The sequence below is a fragment of the Panthera onca genome, chromosome A3 (assembly GCF_046562875.1).
Source record: "Panthera onca isolate mPanOnc1 chromosome A3, mPanOnc1 haplotype 2, whole genome shotgun sequence".
NCBI lineage: Eukaryota > Metazoa > Chordata > Mammalia > Carnivora > Felidae > Panthera > Panthera onca.
Genome location: NC_138341.1, coordinates 79,009,442 through 79,030,104, shown reverse-complemented (window position 1 = coordinate 79,030,104; position 20,663 = coordinate 79,009,442). Strand labels below are relative to the sequence as shown.

The window sequence follows — 20,663 nt, the reverse complement described above, 5'->3', positions numbered from 1 at the left end:
TTTTTCTCAGAACTAGAACAAATAATACTGAAATTTATACTGAAATACAAAATACCCTGAAAAGCCAAAGCAATCTGAAGAAAGAAGAACAAATCCGGAGGTAACACAATCCTAGATTTTGAGATATACTACAAAGCTATAGTAATCAAAACAGCATGGTATAAGCCCCGAAATAGACACATAGATCAATGGAACAGAATAGAGAACCCAGAAATAAAAGCGAAGTTGTTTGATAAGATGTGAGAATGGAACAAAGCAGTTTTCCTAATTTAATGTAAAAATGTAAATTTATGGGGGCGCCTGGGTGGCTCAGTTGGCTAAGCGTCCAACTTCGGCTCAGGTCATGATCTCACAGTTTGTGAGTTCGAGCCCCACCTCGGGCTTTGTGGCGACAGCTCAGAGCCTGAAGTCTGCTTTGGATTCTGTGTCTTATTCTCTCTCTGCCCCTCCCCACTTGTGCTTTGTCTCTCTCCGTCTCTCAAAAATAAATAAACGTAAAAAAAATTTTTTTTAAATGTGAATTTGTATATGGTAACCAAAATTAGTGTATTGAATTTCAAATAGGCATTTGACTATTTCATCTACATCTCTGTGCATTTAAATAGCTTGTTTTTGGATTTACTTATTAGAATAATTTGGAATGGCCTGATGTTAGGGATCATCTTTCCTTGGGGTATAGATAGTATTTAGATGTGAGTGTAGGCACCTCTTTTTTTCAGAAAGCAAGGTTAGGTGCCAGTATAGCTCTGTGCTTTGTCTGGTTTTCCCTCCAGCTTCCCTGAAGCATAAAACATGCCTTGCCTGTTCACTGATGTATTATTCCCTGGGTTTAGTATCGTGTCTGGAACACAATAGAAGCTCAATAAATATTTGGTGAGTCATTATCATGTCTTTCCAAGTACTCCTACTGTTTCTTCACAGATAGGAAGAAGAAAGCTTGTAGGACTTAAATACCTGAAAAATATAAATACTAAAATAAGTGAAAATTGCTTGGCAGGTAACTGGAAGTGATAATGTGACATTAAGAAAAGGAAAAAAAAATTTTGAAGGTCATTAAAATCATCTTGTGACTTAAAATTTTTATGAGAGGAGATTCTGGGGAGGAAGTCTTTGCATATGCTTGTGATCCTTGATCCTTTGTCAACTCCCAGTTGAATTGGTAAAAATCCCAAGTGTGAATAACACATGGGCCAACTGTGTGGAATTAACTGGCACTCTGAATTGCTACAGCTTCTTAAGTATTTTGAAAATAACTTTTAAAATACAAAAAGTGAGGGGCACCTGGGTGGCTGGTCAGTTAAGTGTCCAACTCTGGATTTTGGCTCAGTTCATGATCTAACAGTTTGTGGGATCGAGCCCCAAGCTGTTAGTGAAGAGCCTGTTTGAGATTCTCTCTCCCTCTCTCTCTCTGCTCCTACCCCGCTTGTGTGTTCTTTCTCTCTCTCTCTCTCTCAAAATAAATAAATAAACATTTTAAAAAAAAATACAAGAAGCGAGCTTTCAGGAATCTATCCTACAGAAATGAAAAGCAGTAATATGTAAATATAAGCAAATTTATTACATCATTGTTTGCATTGGCAAAAAATGAGAAATAAGCTAGATGTGTGTCTATGATCAGGAAAGAGTTGAATGAATTGTTTCACATTTATAACATGGAATATTATGCATTTAGTAAATATCAACCTGGAAAGATATTCATGATATATTAAGAGACAAAAGACAGTTTGATAATATGATCCCTTATTATAAAAACGTACATGTGGATGGGCAAGTGTGTGTGGACCTTTTTGTGCTGTGTGTCCATATAAGAGGTAGCAAATAGATGCACACCCAACTTTTAACATTGGTTACCTCAACTAGCAGCGTGGAGGGCAGAGAAGGAAAGCTGCTGGCTTTTTCTTTGACCTCGAACAAGTATTATATAAAAATTAAAAAAAAAAATTAAAGGCTCACAAAAATTCTTCTCCTTTGAAAAGTAAAAAAGGATAGTGTGAAGTCATGTTGGGTGCTCAGAAAGGACCAGAAAAGAGTAATTTGTGGAGTGGTGCTGTGATCTCCCATAGTAATGGAGTGGTTTAGGTGACTTGCTGTGTGTGCCTCTTCCATTTTATTTTCCTCGTTTTCTTTTAATAAAATTTATTTTTACATTTTCATCATTTTTGGCCATTGTTTTCTTGATTTGTGTTTAAAAGTATGCTTGAGTTTTCTTATAATAAAGAATGTCCTTTAAACCTTTCCATCTCTTTGATTTATTAATCTGATCAACTTTCTTTAGCTTGAAGATGATATTATTGTCAAACAGAATTACTTTAACACTATAAAAAATTTTGCACTTCAACTTTCTTCTGAGGAATGGATGATACTAGAATTCTCCCAGCTGGGCTTCATTGGTAAGAAAAGTGTCAGATTTATCTACTTTTCAGAAATAACTGTGACTTTTGGAATCGTAAACTAATTTCTTTTACCTTCAAACTGTCTTTTTTTTCTCTGGAAATAGATTGCTTGTGAGGAAATTTAATTTAGGTAAACTTCCATGTATAAAGTGATGAAAATCAACCCAAAATAGTATTTGGGTACTTTTAAGGTTGTAATATTTGCTGTGGAGTTCTCCAGGCAGCCCCTCTGGCTTCTTGTGTACACACGTAAAGCCAGCCATGGTCCTGAGCATGTCTGATTTCTTCTCTCACACCTCCAGCTCCCTGTTTATGGCCCAGTGCTTTTGCAGCATTGGGGTTCTTTTAAAAAGAATGCCACACTAAATATTTTCTAGTATGAATACCTAGTATTTGATGTAGTACTTGACAGTGATTCATTCATAATCATTTGTTACTTTCATAGACAAGGTTCTCATTGAAAAATTTTTTCTCACTAAAGTTCATAAATTATACAATTAGAATATGTTTAAAGTTGAAGAATTTCAGGAAGTTTACAGGTTTTAAGAAACAGGATAAAATTTCACTTCTTGTAGTACTTTAAATATTAGAGGCTAGGCCTTTGACCTTGTTGATCATTTATCTCAAAACTTAAGAGTTAGAAACATCTTTATGAAGGTTTCAGTGAAGGCAGAATTGGAATGCCTTGTTTTTTGCATTTATTTATTAGGTTAAATGTTTTCTTTGTTTGTTTTTCTTACCTAAACCTAAAGGATCCTAAAGTTCCTTTTTTTCTAATGGGAAGAATGTTAATAAGACACAAAGGAAAAATCTCTGACTTGCTTCTTGAGCCAGTAGTTGTATGATAGATTTTGTGATGGAGAAAGTCAGGAGTTTTGTAGTTGTGTGACAACCCAGAAATGTTTAGCTAAAGCAAGTCTGTTTGCTTTTGATAAGACAAATAGGGAAATTATTCATAATGATTTGTATTTGAGAGCACAAGCTTTATTTGTTGTATAGATTTCATTTATTTAAGCCATTTTGTTGCTTGGTTTCTTTATGAAAGCTATTGACTGAGAATGTTTTTTTCAGGTAAAATGTTTCAAGCACCAGACCTCACTCTGATTGTGGAATTCATATTTATGTTCTATAAGGAGAAACCCATTGATTGGCTCTTGGACCACATACTCTGGGTAAAAGTCTGCAACCCTGAGAAAGATGCAGTAAGTTAATTTCTTATGAGGGTGGATGTAGGAGTGCTGACCACACGGCCTCCATCTTTGGCCCATCATTGTGTTCACGTTCACTCTATCACCTCTCTTGGGGCTACATGTTCAAGGCCCCATGGTGATTAATAAACGTAGGTTAGAAGTGCCAGCTAAGGCTGGGCTGACGAGAGGCTTGTTTTGGCTTCGCATGTATCTCTTAGAGATAATACAGTCTTTCCCCTTCCTCATGCACAGGTGGTACCACAAGATCTACTTAAAGGTTAGCTGTCAATTAGTGCATGTACACCCGTTGACCTCCCTACATGGCCCTTGCTCACTCCAATGTGTCCTCTCACAGTAAAATCTGTGGACTAAGGTCCAGACTTTGCAGAGAAAAACTGCACAGTTGGATCATCATCCTAGTCAGTTCCTCCCTGACGTCAGTTACCTTGAATAAAATTCTGTGCTTTCTCAGTTGGAGGGACACTTTACTGTCCCTCTCCCGCCTTCTAACCGTGGAAGAGGCTTCTTTTCTGTATCCTGTGAAAGGGACTTGCAGGGAGCCAGATTTTATAAATGAACAGTTAAAGAGCTGAATGAAGTGTTTTCACTTAACATTTGAAGTGCTTGCTTGCTTTCTTGAACTGACAAAAAGTTCCTAAATTAGAGGGATTTTTAAATAACAGTGGAAAATCCTGTAAATCAGTGAAGTCCACCCTTCTTTAAATTGCTGATAAATGTTAGTGTCTTTAGGCTTTGTTATTTGGTTACTGTTGGCTATAGATGGTCTCATAGCTGTCCCAGGGGTATTGTTTCAGCTTTCTTCATACTCTCTGTCATTGTTCCTTTTTCAAACACTTGGGGGACAGAATCAGACCCCACTACATCTGTAAATAAGGAATAAAATAGAAGTAATATTTTATACCAAAACAATAGCAAGGAAAAAAAGTACCTTTTAGTGTATTACTTGCAAGAAACCAGTGTTCATATTAATATGCTGACCTTTGGGATTATGGTAGGTAAGTAACTGAATGATTTTTGCTTTGATTATTCAAATATGTTATTTCCATAGAGATCTTATTGTAAAAAGTAATTAGATATGTTTTCTTTGTCCAATTTGAATTGTACCACTGGAAAAAAAATAAATTTTTATTTATTTGCTGTAACCATAAATGTGAATACACATTCTTAGAAATAAGTCAATTTTGACATGTAATAACAGGAAAAATTTATTATGGGCATGTGTCTTCATAAGGATGACTTAGCATTCATTCTAACAAACATTTAATTTGACTTCATGACTGTATTATATTCTCTAAAATAGTTTAATCATCCTACCTGCCAGTGAGTTTTTAGGACACTGTCTTGTGTTTATAAGCCATTCTTTCTCTCTCTCTCTCTCTCTCTCTCTCTCTCTCTCTCTCTCTCTCTTTAATCACTTTTTTAGAGCAAATCATAGAGTATAGCCAAATAGCAAAGTATCTGCTTTCCAACAGTGATTACATATAAATTGATTTGAACAATTTGTTTTTATGATGTAAGTCCTGACCTGTATTTTCTTTGTACTTCACAGGAATTTGTATTGTAGGACACAAATAAAATCATATGATCTTTATACTTCTGCAGTATACTTGCATTTAATTGGTCCTGTGCAGTTTTATCTAATATATGGTTAGGTTCTAAAATGAGCCTGTGAGGTGAAAATCTCCAATAGTAAAAATTAAAATCATCTATAAATTTTAGCACACAGCCCTGTGGAGAATTTTATCTATTCTGTCACTCCTTCTTAGGCCATGTTTTTCTGTGGCCCATAATTCTTCAGTTGCTTCCTCTAGAATGTCAGGGAAACTGTCCCCGCAAACTTGCTGGCCTCCAGCACAATATCTCTCTGACAGTGGTTTGGGAAACCCCACAGAGCATTCACACATTCTTTCACAGGTTTATTAACCCACTTTGTTCAGGCACAAGTGGGCTCAGTCTCAGGCACTGTTCTTTTCTTCTTCCTCTCTGTCCCACACCTTCCCTCCTTCTACCCCTTGCTCTTCTCCTATCCTCAACCCTTCTCTCTCCTTTTCACTTGAGTAGTTGAATTTTTGTAAAATTTTATATTACCTCTGTTTTATATTTTGTAAAATGTTATATTACCTCTGTTCTAGTGTTAGTAGTAATAGTAATGAAGTAAAACCTTTTGAGAAAAATGCAGCATTTTAATACCCAGTAAATTATTGCAGGCCTTTTGTCCAGCTCTTGGTTTTGGCTCAGGTCATGATCTCATGGTTTGGTGGGATTGAGCCCCATTTCAGGCTCCATACTGGCAGCGCAGAGTCTGCTTGAGATTCTGTCTCTCCCCCTCTCTCTGCCCTTCCCCTGCTTGCTCTCTCTCTCTCAAAATAAATAAACTTAAAAAAAAAAGTCAAATCTACATTGATATATCTTGAAATATGGTTAGAATTAAATCCTTAACTCTTCTCTTAGATGTACTTATTTTAAATTTCCATATCATATCCGTTTATCAAGTAGGTAGCAAACCTATTAATATCTTAAAGAGGACCCTTAAAAAATATGACTTGGAATTATGAGATGAAGTTGGATTTTCTTTTCAATATTCTTTTTTTTCTTTTTTTTAAATGTTAATTAGTTTTGAGAGAGAGACAGAGCGCGAGTAGGGGGAGAGGCAGAGAGAGAGAGAGACACAGAATCTGAAGCAGGCTCCAGTCTCTGAGCTGTCAGCACAGAGCCCGACATGGGGCTTGAACCCATGAACCATGAGATCATGACCTGAGCCAAAGTTGGACGCTTAACTGACTGAGCCACCCAGGCTCCTCTTTCTTTGCAATATTCTTTAAAAGGGCTTCTGGTTTTTCTGATGAGGACAAGATTTCACTTTGCATTGTGACACTTTTTTTTTTTTTTTTTTTTTTTTATTTAGAAACATTGTGATAGACAGAAAGCCAATCTACGAATTCGCTTCAGACCTTCCCTTTTCCAACATGTTGGTCTGCATTCTTCTCTATCAGGAAAAATTCAGAAACTCACGGTTGGTGATTTAATTTTATTTTTCTCATGCACATATAGTTTGTTTCGCATGCACATACAGTTATTGTTCTTCTTAAGTATAAATAATCTATAAGTTGTTTAATAGCATACATGTCTCTCCTCCTAGGATAAAGATTACATGAAACCATTACTTCTTAAGATCCATGTAAACCCACCTGCAGAGATATCTACTTCTTTGAAGGTGTACCAAGGACATACACTGGAGAAAACTTACATGGGGGAAGATTTCTTCTGGGCTATAACCCCAATAGCCGGAGACTACATCTTATTCAAATTTGATAAGCCAGTCAATGTAGAAAGGTTGGTGACTGTTAAAATCTATTTGGTCTTATAGTTTTACATGTCTTAAGATGTGTGATTTATGATGGCTTTTTTGTGTGTATAATAGCTGTGAGGAGGTAGTGAGTCTCAAATGTTAGGTTATAAAATATATTTCCTACAATTCAGTAATCAAATGGATGTATTGTTTTCAGATATAATATCAGCCTTTAGTGTGTTTATTAAATTCTGTTGGTATTTCTGAACATTTATTTAGTATAGTTTTTTAAAATTACTTTTATGTGGAACTCTCAAAATATAAAGTTAGTTTTCATGTCCTTATTATTGGCTATCCCTTAGGATTTAACTGAGAGCTAGTCAGTTACCTAGCAGTTTGGCTGAAATGATAAATTTGACAGACTGTGACTATCCCTGGTCAGTCAGATGCTGGATTACTTTTAGACGACCATGGTAACCCTTTTGTGTTTTTCAGAATTTATGTTCATTTCGCAAAATTTAGGACTCTTTTCTCCCTGTTTTTTAATAGTGATGATTCCTTCTACCTCTCCTCAGCTTTGGGTGTGTTCTCTAGATAGTCTATGATACATTTAAATGTAATCCCCTAAAACTAATTCTGTAGTTATGTTACATGTTCTCACATGAGGACCATCCAGTTTTTAGAACCCGCCAAAAATCATCTAGGATAATTCTATTTAAGGTGGTCAGAAACAGTGCATAGTTATAATGTTATTAATTTTATTTTGTTACTCTAAACTGATTCTAAAGAGGAATTTAAATGTATAAAACTGTATCTGGCAATGGACTATCACTGGGAAAATATTTCTGAGTAATTCTTCGCATGTATGAGCATATAATATTTTTGTTGTTAGTTAATGTTCATTTTCATAGTATATAGTGTGATACTTAGTACTTTGAGGTAGTGTTTACCATACTTAAAAGAGTCATAAATATCTGATGAGGTTTTAATATCTAAAATACATATAGAACTTCTATAACTCACCACCAAAAAAATAAACAATTTGATGAAAAAATACACGGAGGATCTGAATAGACATTTTCCTATTACATACAGATGATGTACAGATACCCAGCAGATGCACGTAAAGAAACTCACATCAGTAATCATCAGGGAAATGCAAGTCAAAACAATGGGATATCACCTCATACCAGTTAGAATGGCTAAAAGCAAAATGACAAGAAATAACAAGTGTTGATGAGGATGTGGAGAAAAAGGAACTCTTGTGCACTGTTGGAGGGAATGCTGACTGGTGCAGCCACTGTGGAAAACAGTATGGGGGTTACCCCCAAAATTAAAAATAGAAATACAGTATGATCCGATAATGCCACTGCTGGGTATTTGCCCAAAGAAAAGGAAAACGCTAACTCGAAAAGATAAAGGCACCCCTCTGTTTGCAGCATTATTTACAATAGCCAAGATATGGAAACAACCCAAGTTTCCATCAGTAGACAAATGAATAAGGAAAATGTGGTGTATATATATACACAAATAACATTACATACCCACATAAAGAATGAGATCTTATTAGTGACAACATGGATGGACCTAGAGGGTTATTATGCTAAGTGAAATAAGTTGGACTGAGAAAAACAAACACCATTTAATTCCACTCATAAGTGGAATCTGAAGGAAACAAACAAAAACCCACAAATAAACAAAAAGAATCAGACCTTTAAATACAGAAAACAAACCAGTTGCCAGAGGAGAGAAGGTGGGGGATAGGCAAAATGGTGAAGGAGAGTAGGAGATACAGGCTTCTAGTTATGGAATGAATAAGTCACTGGAATAAAATGCACAGCATTAGAAATATAGTCTGCGATACTGTAATATTGTGATACGGTGTGGTGACAAGTGGTAGCTACATTTGTGGTGAGCACAGCATATAACATAGAGAGGTTGGATCACTATGTTGTACACCAGAAACTAATGTAACATTGTATTTCGACTGTACTCAAAAAATTTTAAAGCAGAGTCATCATAGAATTAGAAACAATTTTCTTTCATCTCATAAAGAAGAGTAGTCTTAAACCATATCTGTTGGTTTGTTTTTAGCAAATTAATAGTGCCAGCAAAGAATCTGCTAAAGAACTCATATGGGACATCACATTTCTTTTATTTTTTTTTTAACGTTTATTTATTTTTGAGAGACAGAGAGCAAGAGAGAGAGAGAGCACGAGCAGGGCAGGGGCAGAGAGAGAGGGAGACACAGAATCTGAAGCAGGCTCCAGGCTCTGAGCTGTCAGCACGGAGCCCGATGTGGAGCTCAAACCCATGAACCGCGAAATGGTGATCTGGGCCGAAGTCGGACGCTTAACCACCTGAGCCACCCAGGTGCCCCTGGAGGTCACATTTCATAACAAATAAATTTTCAGTAAACCTCTGTAAAGTAATATTTACTTGCCCCTATTGAGAATACATTTATAGTAAAACGTAATTTTATTTTTAATTTTTAATGTTTAATTTTGAGAGAGAGAGAGACAGAATGTGAGCTGGGAAGGGGCAGAGAGAGGGAGACACAGAATCTGAAGCAGGCTCCAGGCCCTGAGCTGTCAGCACAGAGCTCAATGCAGGGCTCAAACTCACAAGCCGCGAGATCATGACCTGAGCTGAAGTCGGACGCTTAACCTACTGAGCCACCCAGGTGCCCCGATAGTAAAACACAATTCTTTTAAAATCAGAGTACATATGAATTTTCTTGGAGTTCTTGGAGAGACCCACCCTTCCTAGAATAGAGAAAAGGAATCACTTTTCAACTTGCATAATAACTTGTTTGCTGAGAAGGGGAGAAGCAGAAGTTGTATTTGTCAGTACATAAATGAAGTGTTAGGAACAGTATTTTCTGACTATATAACATATGTTTTGATTATGTAAAAATTTTAAAATATGAAAAATGAGAAAAACACAGCCTCAACACCACCATTGTGACCTTTTGGCACATTTTTTCTTGGTAATTCTGTGCACTTTTTACTTTGAAAACCATCATGATCTGTATATTATTTGTGTCTTATATTTGCAATTATCCTGTCATAAGTGATTCGTAAACATTTTAATGCTTGCACAGTATCCCATTGTCTGGCTGTACCATCATTTACTTCTTCTAATGTTAAACGTTGCAGATGGTATTGAGTTTTTCACTATAAGCTATCACATAGTGAACACCTCTGAATCAGTCTATCTAAACTGTAAGTTCTGTCCATCCCTCTTTTCTTAGAAGTGGCTTCCCCAGTCCCATATTGTTGTACCTATAGGTGAAATAATGAGTGGTCCATAGCTATAGGAAGCAGCATTCCAAATCAAAGATGCCTTTAAAAAAAAAGAGTGTCTCTTATCTGGAAATGTTGGAATTATTTTTTGTTGTAGCTTAGAGGGAGCTAATCTTAGAGGGTGCCCTGCCCTGTGTAACATTTGAAAATCATGTTTCATCGCAGGTGATTTTTTGCCCACAAATAACATACTATATCATAGCCAGACTGTAACTGTTCCCTGCTGGGTATTTTTAATATGCAAAGCACTTTGTCAGCCTCTCATCAACTCCTTGCTATAGTCATGTGAGCTATGTAGGACTCTCTGCACTGTATAGAGGAAACTCAGGCTCAGAAGGCTAATATAACTTTCTAAAGGTGAAAATTCTATTAAGTGAGAGTCCTAGAATTTGGATCCAGGTCTTTCTGACTCTAAGTATAAACTTGTAACCATTTAACTTAGCTAAACTTAAGTTTTAGATTTAGATTTAGATTTAGATATGCTTTGTATGCCCTGTCTGGTTTTTACCACCCCCCACCCATACTTACATATCCACATTAATTTTCAGGATATCAGAACCTGAGGATATTATTCTCATACCCAGAGAGGATTTTAGATTTACCAGAGTCATTATTCAAATGTTTGTTCATACTGATAAGTGGAATTATTCAGATATTTAGAATTGGTTAATTTGCTTACAGGCTACTATTTGTATTGGATAAAGCTAGTCTTTGAACTTACCATGGATCATGGCTGTCCTGGTGAACGTTTTCTCTGATGCAAGATACAGTAGTATTATATAGGTGCTGCAGCTTTGATTATTCTTCTTGAGAGGTTTATGTATGTAAAGGAGTATAAACAGCAACATAAAACTGTCCTTTAAAAAAAAATCTGTTAAATACATTATTATGTTAAGCAATACACACGACCCTTCTAAAGAAAGGAATTAGCACATCACCGAAAGGTTGAGTCTTTAAGTTTTGAACCTTCCAGCAACTATTCGGAGTACATAATAATGTGCCCTTGCACCAAGTTCTGGTGCTGTCAGCTTTGTAGTCAGAGTCCTGTTGATAAAGCTTACTCAGAGGTAAGAGCATCTTCTTAAATCTTCGTAAAGTCTACTCTGACTCATATTTTTATTTTTACATTTGTATTTTCAGTTATTTGTTCCATAGTGGCAACCAAGAACATCCAGGAGATATTCTCCTAAACACAACTGTGGAAGTTTTGCCTCTTAAGGTATGCCTATTTTCCCCCTGATTTTTCCTAAGAACTAAGATCAGTAGACTTATCTTGAGGTTATTCTTGATTAGAAGATGAGGGAAAATTTTCATGATTGCAGGACCTCAGTGGCAAGCAACATTAATATATTGTCCTATTTGCCTTATTCATAGAAAGAGCCTTCATTTTGTTTCCTGTTGGAAAATAACTTGGAAGTTCCTACCAGGAAAATAAATGAATCATCATTTTACTCTAATGTTTATATTTTGAGTCCCAAAATACCATGTGGTTTTAATGCCTGTTGATTAATACATAAAATTAATTTATTGGTTTTTAAGGAGTGCTTAGATTTCTTTTGAGTTAACACAGTTCCATGTATTTTTAATAAAAAATAGTGCCCTATTAAATTGGTTTAAATTTAAAATTTATTAAAATTAAAATTTTTTAGCCACTAGTATATAGAAATTCAGATAGTTAAAAGAATACTTGTATTGTTAGGCTTTTTAAAGTTCAAGACTCATGACATTTTCCCTTTTCTAAAGATAACTGTGCCACAAATGCCACTTTTCTATTTATTAAGCTAAATTAGCTCTGTTTTAAATAGAAGTAATCATTTGTAAAATTAATGTTTTTGTTCTGTTTTAGAGTGAAGGTTTGGAAATAAGCAAAGAAACCAAAGACAAACGATTAGAAGATGGTTATTTCAGAATAGGTAATACCTCCTACTTTAAACTGGTAAATTGTTTTTGACTTGTCTGGACTTAATCCTAAAGTAATTTTAAACTCTTGTCAGATGTTAAGCAGCTTTAGGGTTACAATTACCAACGTCCTCCAAGTTGTATTCTCATGTTTTAGTACATACTTTTATTATCTTGACCCAACCAGAGTTTCCGATCAAAGGTTCATTTGCTGGTTCCTCTTTCTTTCTCCACCCGCTATTTCATTGTTGATTCTCACTGATAATCTGTCTTCTGCTGCCTTCTGCTGCCTTCCACAGTCTCTTACTGGGTGGGTGACCTTTGCCATTTACAGGGTCTCAGCAACATCCACGTGCCAGAATCTATGCCTTTAGCCTCTTGCGTCCCTCCTGAACATTAGGTCTGTATTGAGATGCTTTTGGACCTGGCCACCTGGAGGTCATACAGGTGTCTACTCTGAGCATCTGTAATGTGGTCATTTCTTTTAGTCAGAGAGAACCAGGGAAAGAGAGCTAATAAGAGCCTTGCTGGATGGGAACAATCCACAAAGACTGGCCCTACATAGGGGCCTGGATTTAATTGGATCAGAGTGTACAGCAATTTATACTTGAAGGCGTTGTTGAAAACTAAACAGTCAGCTGACAGCGGAAACCTGATGGCTGAGGGTGGAGTAGGGTGGATGGTATGGCATCATGCTAAGGGCAGTCTTGTGAAAGAAACCCAAGTTGTGAGGAGAAGAGCCTTTTTAGAGAAACACTGGAAGGAAGGAATGGACCACAGTCAGGGTGCAGCAGGAGAATGGCCACAGGGAGCCTGACCTTGGAAGTCCTGCCCAGTGCCAGAGTTTGGGAATTCTAGGCAGTCTTCAGTAATTTCCTCCTTTATTTTCTCCTTTGTTTATTTCTTTTAATGCTGACCTATCAGACCACCGGGTTAAGGACAAAAGTTAAATTTTTTGTCTGGAAAGATAATACATGCACATGTTTTAAAAAGCATAAACTTAAGTCTCCCTCCCTCTTCTTTTCCCTCCTACCCAGTACTTCCCAGAGGCAATTCTTATGATGATTTGTGTCCTTCCAGAAGTATTCTGTTCATAAATAAAAGTAGGAATATTTTCTTCAAAAACACACAGTAGCACACAAATAACATACATACTCTATGATCTTTGTTCAGCATCTTTTCACTGACTGAAGTACATATGTACATATGGAAGATGAACATTCTAAAAAGTTGTACTATTTCAGGTGCACAGAAGATACAAATAGTAATTGAGTGAATATCTGTGGATCTGGTTTAAGATTTGCCAATTCATTTGTTCTTCCCTAATAACATCTTTTCCCTTTCTACCAAGGGTAATTACTGTCATAAATTTGGTGGTTACCATTTGCATGTACATTTCTAGTACATATGTAGGATATATTCCTGAACAGTGCACAGTGTTATTTTGCTTGTTCTTAAATCTGAGATAAATGATATCATTCTGTAGCCTGCAGTTTGTTTTCTCTCACCATCATGAGATTCATCCATGTGGGTGCGTGTATCTATGGCTCATTTATTTTCACTGCTGTGCAAATTTTCGTGGATGAATATATCACTGTTCTCTTGTTTGGTTATAATGTTTGTTTCCATTTTCTTTCTTTTTCCTTTCTTTTGCTGTTATAAACAATGCTGGTTTGAACTCTTCTGCACATGTAGGGAGTTTCTCTACATTGGGAATGCAAGTAGGTCTTTAGCTGCATTATCTTCAATTTTACTTTATTCTTTGTATTCTTTCTTCACTCTTTTAATTGGCTGCCTAGTATTCCCTTGTATTAGCATATCTTAATTGATATGGCCAGTCACCTAGCGACGAATGGTTGTTTGCAGTTTTTGCTGCGATACATATATTCTTTTTGGACATGCGAGAGTATATCTGCAGGATAAAATTGTGGGGTCAAAGTGTTTGAATGAGACCAGTTATATCGTTAGGTAATTATTTTTCTAATTAACTGAGCTCATCAGATGACAGTATGATGTCTCATTAAGTGTTGTGAGTTTCACAGTATTTTTCAGCCCTAAACCCCCTGTCTAACTTAATAATTCAGTAATACTTTCTTGTAGCATTGCTCCCTACCCCAGTCCAGCCCCAATATGTGTACATACTTTTATGAAATAGTGTATTAATAACTTTTTAATAAACACATTACTTTGTAAGTTGATACATTTAATATTTCTTATACATATGAATGCATGTCTTCTCTAGTATGGTTTTCACTTTAAACGTATCTTATCTTACTAAGAGCCTAATCATTATATCGTAAAACTCTAGAATAGACTGCTGAATAATGAGTAAATGATAGCTCATGGGCCACATCAGGCCCACTTCCTGTTTTTCCCCCCACTTCCTGTTTTTGAATGGACCATGAGCTTAGAATGTTTAACATTTTTTTAATTTTTATTTTTAAATGGTTTGAAAAAATGAATTATATATTGTGGCATGTAAAACTTATAAATATTTAAATTTCAGTGTCCATAAATAAAATTTTATTGGAACACATCCATGCTTATTTGTTTACATATTGTCTGTGTGCTTTCTTTAAAAATATTTTTAATGTTTATTTATTTTGAGAGAGAGAGAGAGAGAGAGAGAGAGACAGCACAAGCAGGGGAGGGGCAGAGAGTGAGGAGAGACAAATTCTCAAGCAGGCTCCACGATGTCAGCACAGGGCCTGACACACGGGGCTCAGTCTCACAATGGTGAGAACATGACCTGAGCCAAAATCAGCAATCAGATGCTTAACTGACTGAGCCACTCAGGCGCCCCTGTCTATGTGCTTTTGTGCTGCAACAGCAGAGGTGAGCAAGTAGTTCCAATAGTGATTGAGGTGGTGCACTGATTGCTTCCACTTGACGCTTAGTGCACTAAAATAGCAGTGATACATTCATAATTTGGCAGTTTCTCTCTTTTTAATGTTTGTTTATTTTTGAGAGAGTGAATGTGAGCCAGGAAGGGGCAGAGAGAGAGGAAGACACAGAATCCAAAGCAGGCTCCAGGCTCTGAGCTATCAGCACAGAGCCCGATGTGGGTCTCGAATTCATGAACCATGAGACCATGACCTGAGCCAAAGTTGGATGCTTAACTGACTGAGCCACCCAGGCGCCCCATAATTTGACAGTTTCAAGTGCCCCCCTGTACCCACACACCACCATAGTGTGACATTTTTTAAAAAATGACCAGTACTTATCCATCATGTCAAAACAATAAAAGTGGACTTTGAATGTCAGTGCTTTTTAACAGTGTGAAATGTAATTATTTCACAAAATCAGTTGACAGATTGTTGTGGTTATTAGGCAGTGATGCAATAGCTGTGCTAGAGAATACATTACTGTTCTAAGCACTCATAATATTCCCAACTCACAGGAATACAATGTTCAGAAAATTAGAATATTTTATTACAGCATAATTTCTTCACAAAAATAAAAAATTCAGATGAGGATATAACCAAAGTGAGTTTCAGAATGGCTTGTGTGTTAGCCAAGTAAAATCAGTTACCAATAGTGAGTTAAATCCTATTTAATTGAAGTAGCCAAAGATACATGTGTAGGTCAATTAACCTTATTTAATACCATTGAGGGGCACCTGGGTGGCTCAGTTGGTTAAGCATCTGACTTTAGCTCAGGTCATGATCTCATGGTTTGTGGGTTCGAGCCCCGTGTCGGGCTCTGCGCTGACAGCTCAGAGCCTGGAGCCTGCCTCAGATTCTGTGTCTCCCTGTCTCTCTGCTCCTCCCCAGCTCACTCTCTCTCTCTCTCTCTCAAAAATAAATAAACGTTAAAAAAATTTTTTTAAGACCATCGAGCTTTCAGCAACAATTGAGTGAAGAATTGAAGACATTGGGAATGGTATTAGTCAAAAAACAAAGCATATTATTTCCTTGGGTCTTGATGAGTTGATAGATATTAACTGGTACTGCCCAGTTGTTATTTGGAGTCAATGCCAAACTTGAAGTGACTAAAGAATTGGCCTCTGAAAAGTCTGCATGGCACCAAGTATAGGCAAGAATATTTTCAAACAAGCTGAGAAAACACAAATTGAGTACAACCTGAAGTGGAATATGCCAGGATGTGTTATAATGAACGGTGGTAAAAATATGTATGGAAAAGAAAGCTTAGTTGGGTAAATTTACGAAGCCTGTGAAAATGTAGGGTGTTTAAAGCCTATGGTTATTTATTTTACTATTCATCAGGTATTTTACAGGAAATAATTGAATTTGCCACATATCATTTTTTTAAAGTTTATTTATTTTGAGAGAGCAGGGGAGGGGCGGGGGTGGGGGGGAGAATTCCAAGCAGGCTCCATGCCGTCAGTGCAGAGCCCAGCCCAGGGTTCAAACCCACGAACCATGGGATCATGACTTGAATTGAAACCAAGAGCCAGATGCTTAACCGACTGAGCCACGCAGGTGTGCCTATATCATTATTTTATTGAACCAGCAGCATCAGCAGTGAACACCATTCACTCTCTTGGACTTTACCATAATCAGTTCTGTGAACTTGTGTCAGAAATAGGAACTGAATAGCATGACTTGTTGTACCATATAGCAGTTCTGGGGCTTAGCACTGATCACATTTATTGTGAAAAAAGAAACCTTTTTTTTTTTAACCTCAACAACAAGATTGAAATTTTTCCCAGTGGCAAGAATTGCCCACAACCACTGTTCTCTCTTTGAAAATTAGTGTTTCCTGCAGGCTTGATAACGTTTCTTAATTCAACCTAAAATTATAAGACCAAATAGTACATGCAAAAAACCTTATGTTTCAGTCAAATCACTGATGACAGTTGTTATTTGAACTATAAGTAATATCAAACTAATCAAGGAGCTTCCACCTAACTTTTGCTTGGAAGTGACTCATCTGCAATGTAGTGACACATACAAGGCAAATATCAAGGAGAAGAACCTAATGGAATTCCATAAATACCTTCCAAGTGATGAATACGCTCCATTAAAATCACGTACTTATGGACTGGTGTCAGTATTTTGCAGTATGTAGGCTGTGTGAAAGGAAATATCCAAGATAAAATACATAAAATCTCATTATAGACCCATTTTAACAGATGAACATTTGCAGTCGATTTTGATGAGGATCACTTTGAATCCCAGATAACTAAAATGTTAACCCTTGCAAAAGGAATTATGATCTCCTTAGTACACCTGTATTAGCAAAAGACAAAAGAACTCAGTGGTAGTTCTTATAATATGAATTTCATCAATAAAAACTTTGTGGAACTTTTTCTTTATATAAGTACCAACCTAATATCTTCAGTTTTCCTCCTGGCCCACAAAGCCCCAAATATTTACTATCTGCCCTTTATTATTTTTCCCCCTAATGTTTGTTTATTTTGAGAGAGAGTTGTGTGCACAAGCCAGAGAGGAGGGACAGAGAGAGTGAGAGAGAATCCCAAGCAGGCTCCATGCTGTCAGCACAGAGCCTGGCACGGGGCTCGATCCCACAAATTGTGAGATCATGACCTGAGCTGAAATCAAGAATCAGATGCTTAACCAACTGAGCCATCCAGGCACCCCTGTCTGCCCTTTATAATAAGAAAAGGGTTGGGGGCGCCTGGGTGGCTCAGTCGGTTAAGCGTCCGACTTCGGCTCAGGTCACAATCTTGCGGTCTGTGAGTTCGAGCCCCGCGTCAGGCTCTGTGCTGACTGCTCAGAGCCTGGAGCCTGTTTCAGATTCTGTGTCTCCCTCTCTCTCTGACCCTCCCCCGTTCATGCTCTGTCTCTCTCTGTCTCAAAAATAAATAAACGTTAAAAAAAATTAAAAAAATAAAAATAAAAAAATTAAAAAAAAAATTAAAAAAAAATGGGTTGCCAGTTCCTGGCATAGAGAAATGTGGCCAAGAACACACCATTTTTCTGTCACTTTTTCAACAGCTTTTTGTTGTTGTTTGAAGAATATTCCACATAGCAAGAAAAAGTAGGTAAAGAGCATGTTAACCTGTTTATAGAACTTCTTGGTCCTATCCCTAAAGAGAGCTTTTTTAGCTTGTCATTTATAATGGATTTTTCTATTAGAACTGCCTAGAGGAGGTATCACTTGTTAATTCCTTCTAAGTGTGACCTTGGAAGGAATACACAAAGATTGAACCCCTGCTCTAAGTCCACCTACTGTATGTATGTCTTAAAAGCATTGAAATTTGTTGTTCTAACGTAACCCTCAGAGGGGTCAGACTGAGTGATGGTATAGGGTATACTTCCTTACTCATAGGGTGAGGTTTGGTGAAGTCACATTTTGTTAAAAACCTGCATGTTAAAACATTTTTGATGCAAGAACAAATAAATATATACCTTCTAATTTGCAATAGGAAAAAAGCAGAGCTCTGCCTGTTTTAATAGGTTGCTTCTAATGAAAGCTTACACTACTTCATGAAAAATTTGAAAGTTGAATAAAAGTAGAAAGAAGGGGAAAAAATTCACCCAGGCCCTGTGTAAAGACATCCACTGAAAATATTTTGTTTTTCTTTCCTGCTTTAAGTCAGTGATGTCCTATGTGTGCTTGTTTCAGTCTACCCAACGTATGTTGATTTTTATTTTGAAGGAAAATTTGAGAATGGCGTTGCTGAAGGAATGGTGGATCCCAGTCTAAACCCCATTTCAGCCTTTCGACTTTCAGTCATTCAGAATTCTGCTGTTTGGGCCATTCTTAACGAGGTAAGACAATATGAAATATCAGTGAAACAGATTGTACTTTCTTTTTTACCACATTTTGATTTCATGTATAAGGCCTTTATTGTATTTCTCATTATTTTGTATTTCAGATTCATATTAAAAAAGTCACCAACTGATCATCCGCTAAGAAACCAGTTCATTTTTTTCCTGTGAATTTGTTAATTAAAGATAGTTAAGCATGTATCTTTTTTTTTTTTTTTTTTACTTGAACACTACCTCTTGTGAAATCTACTGTAGATAAGATGATTGTCATTTCCACTTGGAAAGTGAACCTCCCATGGGTAATTGCATTCATTCGAACCTAAGCTGTCCTCCAATTTTAACTTGACTCAAACATTTTACAGTTATGACAGCCTGTTAATATGACTTGTACTATTTTGGTATTATACTAATACATAAGAGTTGTACATATTGTTACATTCCTTAAATTTGAGAAAAATTAATGTTAAATACATTTTATGAAGGGGGTACTTTTGAAGTTCATTTATTTTACTATTATAGACCCTCTTTTATAGATTATCAGGGATTATATATATATAAATATATAAATATACATAAAAATGTTATGGAGTTAATTTATTAGAAACATTTAAGAAGTACATATTTTTGTGCAGTAAATTTTTGAATCAATACTTTTTTTGGAAAGTTACCTTGCTTTTTTAAGTTCTTTCTATATTTTTCTTTGGAAATGCAAACATTACAAATTAATGCCATTTTTCAAATGCACTGCCATTTAAGAATGATTCTAGATTGATTTCCTAACTGAAGTACTTTTATAATCGCAGTGATTCTGAACAAAATATTTTCAAAGGCATTTGTCATTCCTTAAAGCCAAGATTTTAAAGACCAATGTCCTTCTTGAGGGTTATTTTACTATACTGTTTATGGTGTAAAAAATCAGTCTGATAAATTTTAATGTGCAGGGGTCATGCATTCAACCCAAATTATCATGGACTGAACTCATTACATTCCCTCTGATATGTAAGATGACAGATCTTTTTTCTCTTTTAATCTTTGTCTTTACTCCATGAGTTAGATGCATTATCTCTTGTCGGTCCTTTTGTATCTGCACCCATTTTATGAGTTCTGACAAAATGTTTTCTAGGTAATGTTATTGTATGAGTCAAAATCACTTAATTTTAAAGAAAAATAAAATTGTAATATTGGTTTTTAGGGAGAGGTATTGTAGCAGTTGTATGTTTTTCCAAAGTGGTTTATTCTGTTGCGTTATAAACTTCTAAGTAAATTTATATCTGAAGAGTATTTATTACTCTTAAACATGTAATTCCAAATGTTATTACTACTGTAAACAAAAATACTATCAGCCTTAGCAGTCAGTGATCTTTACAAAAGTATTTTATTTTTAAAAAGTTATGAATTATCAGCATCAGTTCCCAACCAGTCTGGTGTGCCGCAGGCAGGGTGCCAGATGGGTTACAGATGTGCAGAGACTGATCCCCCGAACTCGCAGACTAGCCAGTGGCTGAAGCCTCGGGTGGCTGGAGGTTCCACCTGGTTGCCTCTCGCCTAGAGCAGCTTTGTGTGGTTAGCGAGGATCCTGCAGCAAGAGCTTCCAGACAGCCTTGTTGTCTGTACAGTGTGGCGGGTTAAAGTTGTTGGAAAACACTGAAAGGGTAGTTACTTCCATTACTCACATCTGAATCGTCGTTAGTCACTTTTCTTGATTAAAGAGGTACACTTTGCCAATAATCTTTATGTCAAAGTCTAGTTAAAAATCTTGATTGGGTTTTTAAAATTTACTCTTCGTTTTCTTTAATTTACTTTTTATTTCGTATTTCCCTGGCCGGATCCTTGCAGGCAGATTTCATTTTAAAAACTAACCTTTTGTT

At 36.3% G+C, this 20,663-nt stretch overlaps 1 protein-coding gene across 3 annotated transcripts in view; it reads left to right on the top strand.

Moving 5' to 3' along the window:
* Nucleotides 1-18,996, top strand: part of MGAT4A (alpha-1,3-mannosyl-glycoprotein 4-beta-N-acetylglucosaminyltransferase A) — a 115,689-nt gene extending 96,693 nt beyond the window's left edge. For all 3 annotated transcript variants that reach the window (XM_060608241.2, XM_060608212.2, XM_060608232.2), the window contains exons 9-16: nt 2,276-2,390; nt 3,465-3,595; nt 6,510-6,617; nt 6,744-6,937; nt 11,339-11,417; nt 12,045-12,111; nt 18,683-18,795; nt 18,903-18,996. In XM_060608241.2, coding sequence (XP_060464224.1) covers nt 2,276-2,390; nt 3,465-3,595; nt 6,510-6,617; nt 6,744-6,937; nt 11,339-11,417; nt 12,045-12,111; nt 18,683-18,795; nt 18,903-18,929 — 834 coding nt within the window. In that variant the 3' untranslated portion in view covers nt 18,930-18,996. The remainder of the gene's footprint in view (nt 1-2,275; nt 2,391-3,464; nt 3,596-6,509; nt 6,618-6,743; nt 6,938-11,338; nt 11,418-12,044; nt 12,112-18,682; nt 18,796-18,902) is intronic.
* The last annotated feature ends 1,667 nt before the right edge of the window (nt 18,997-20,663 follow it).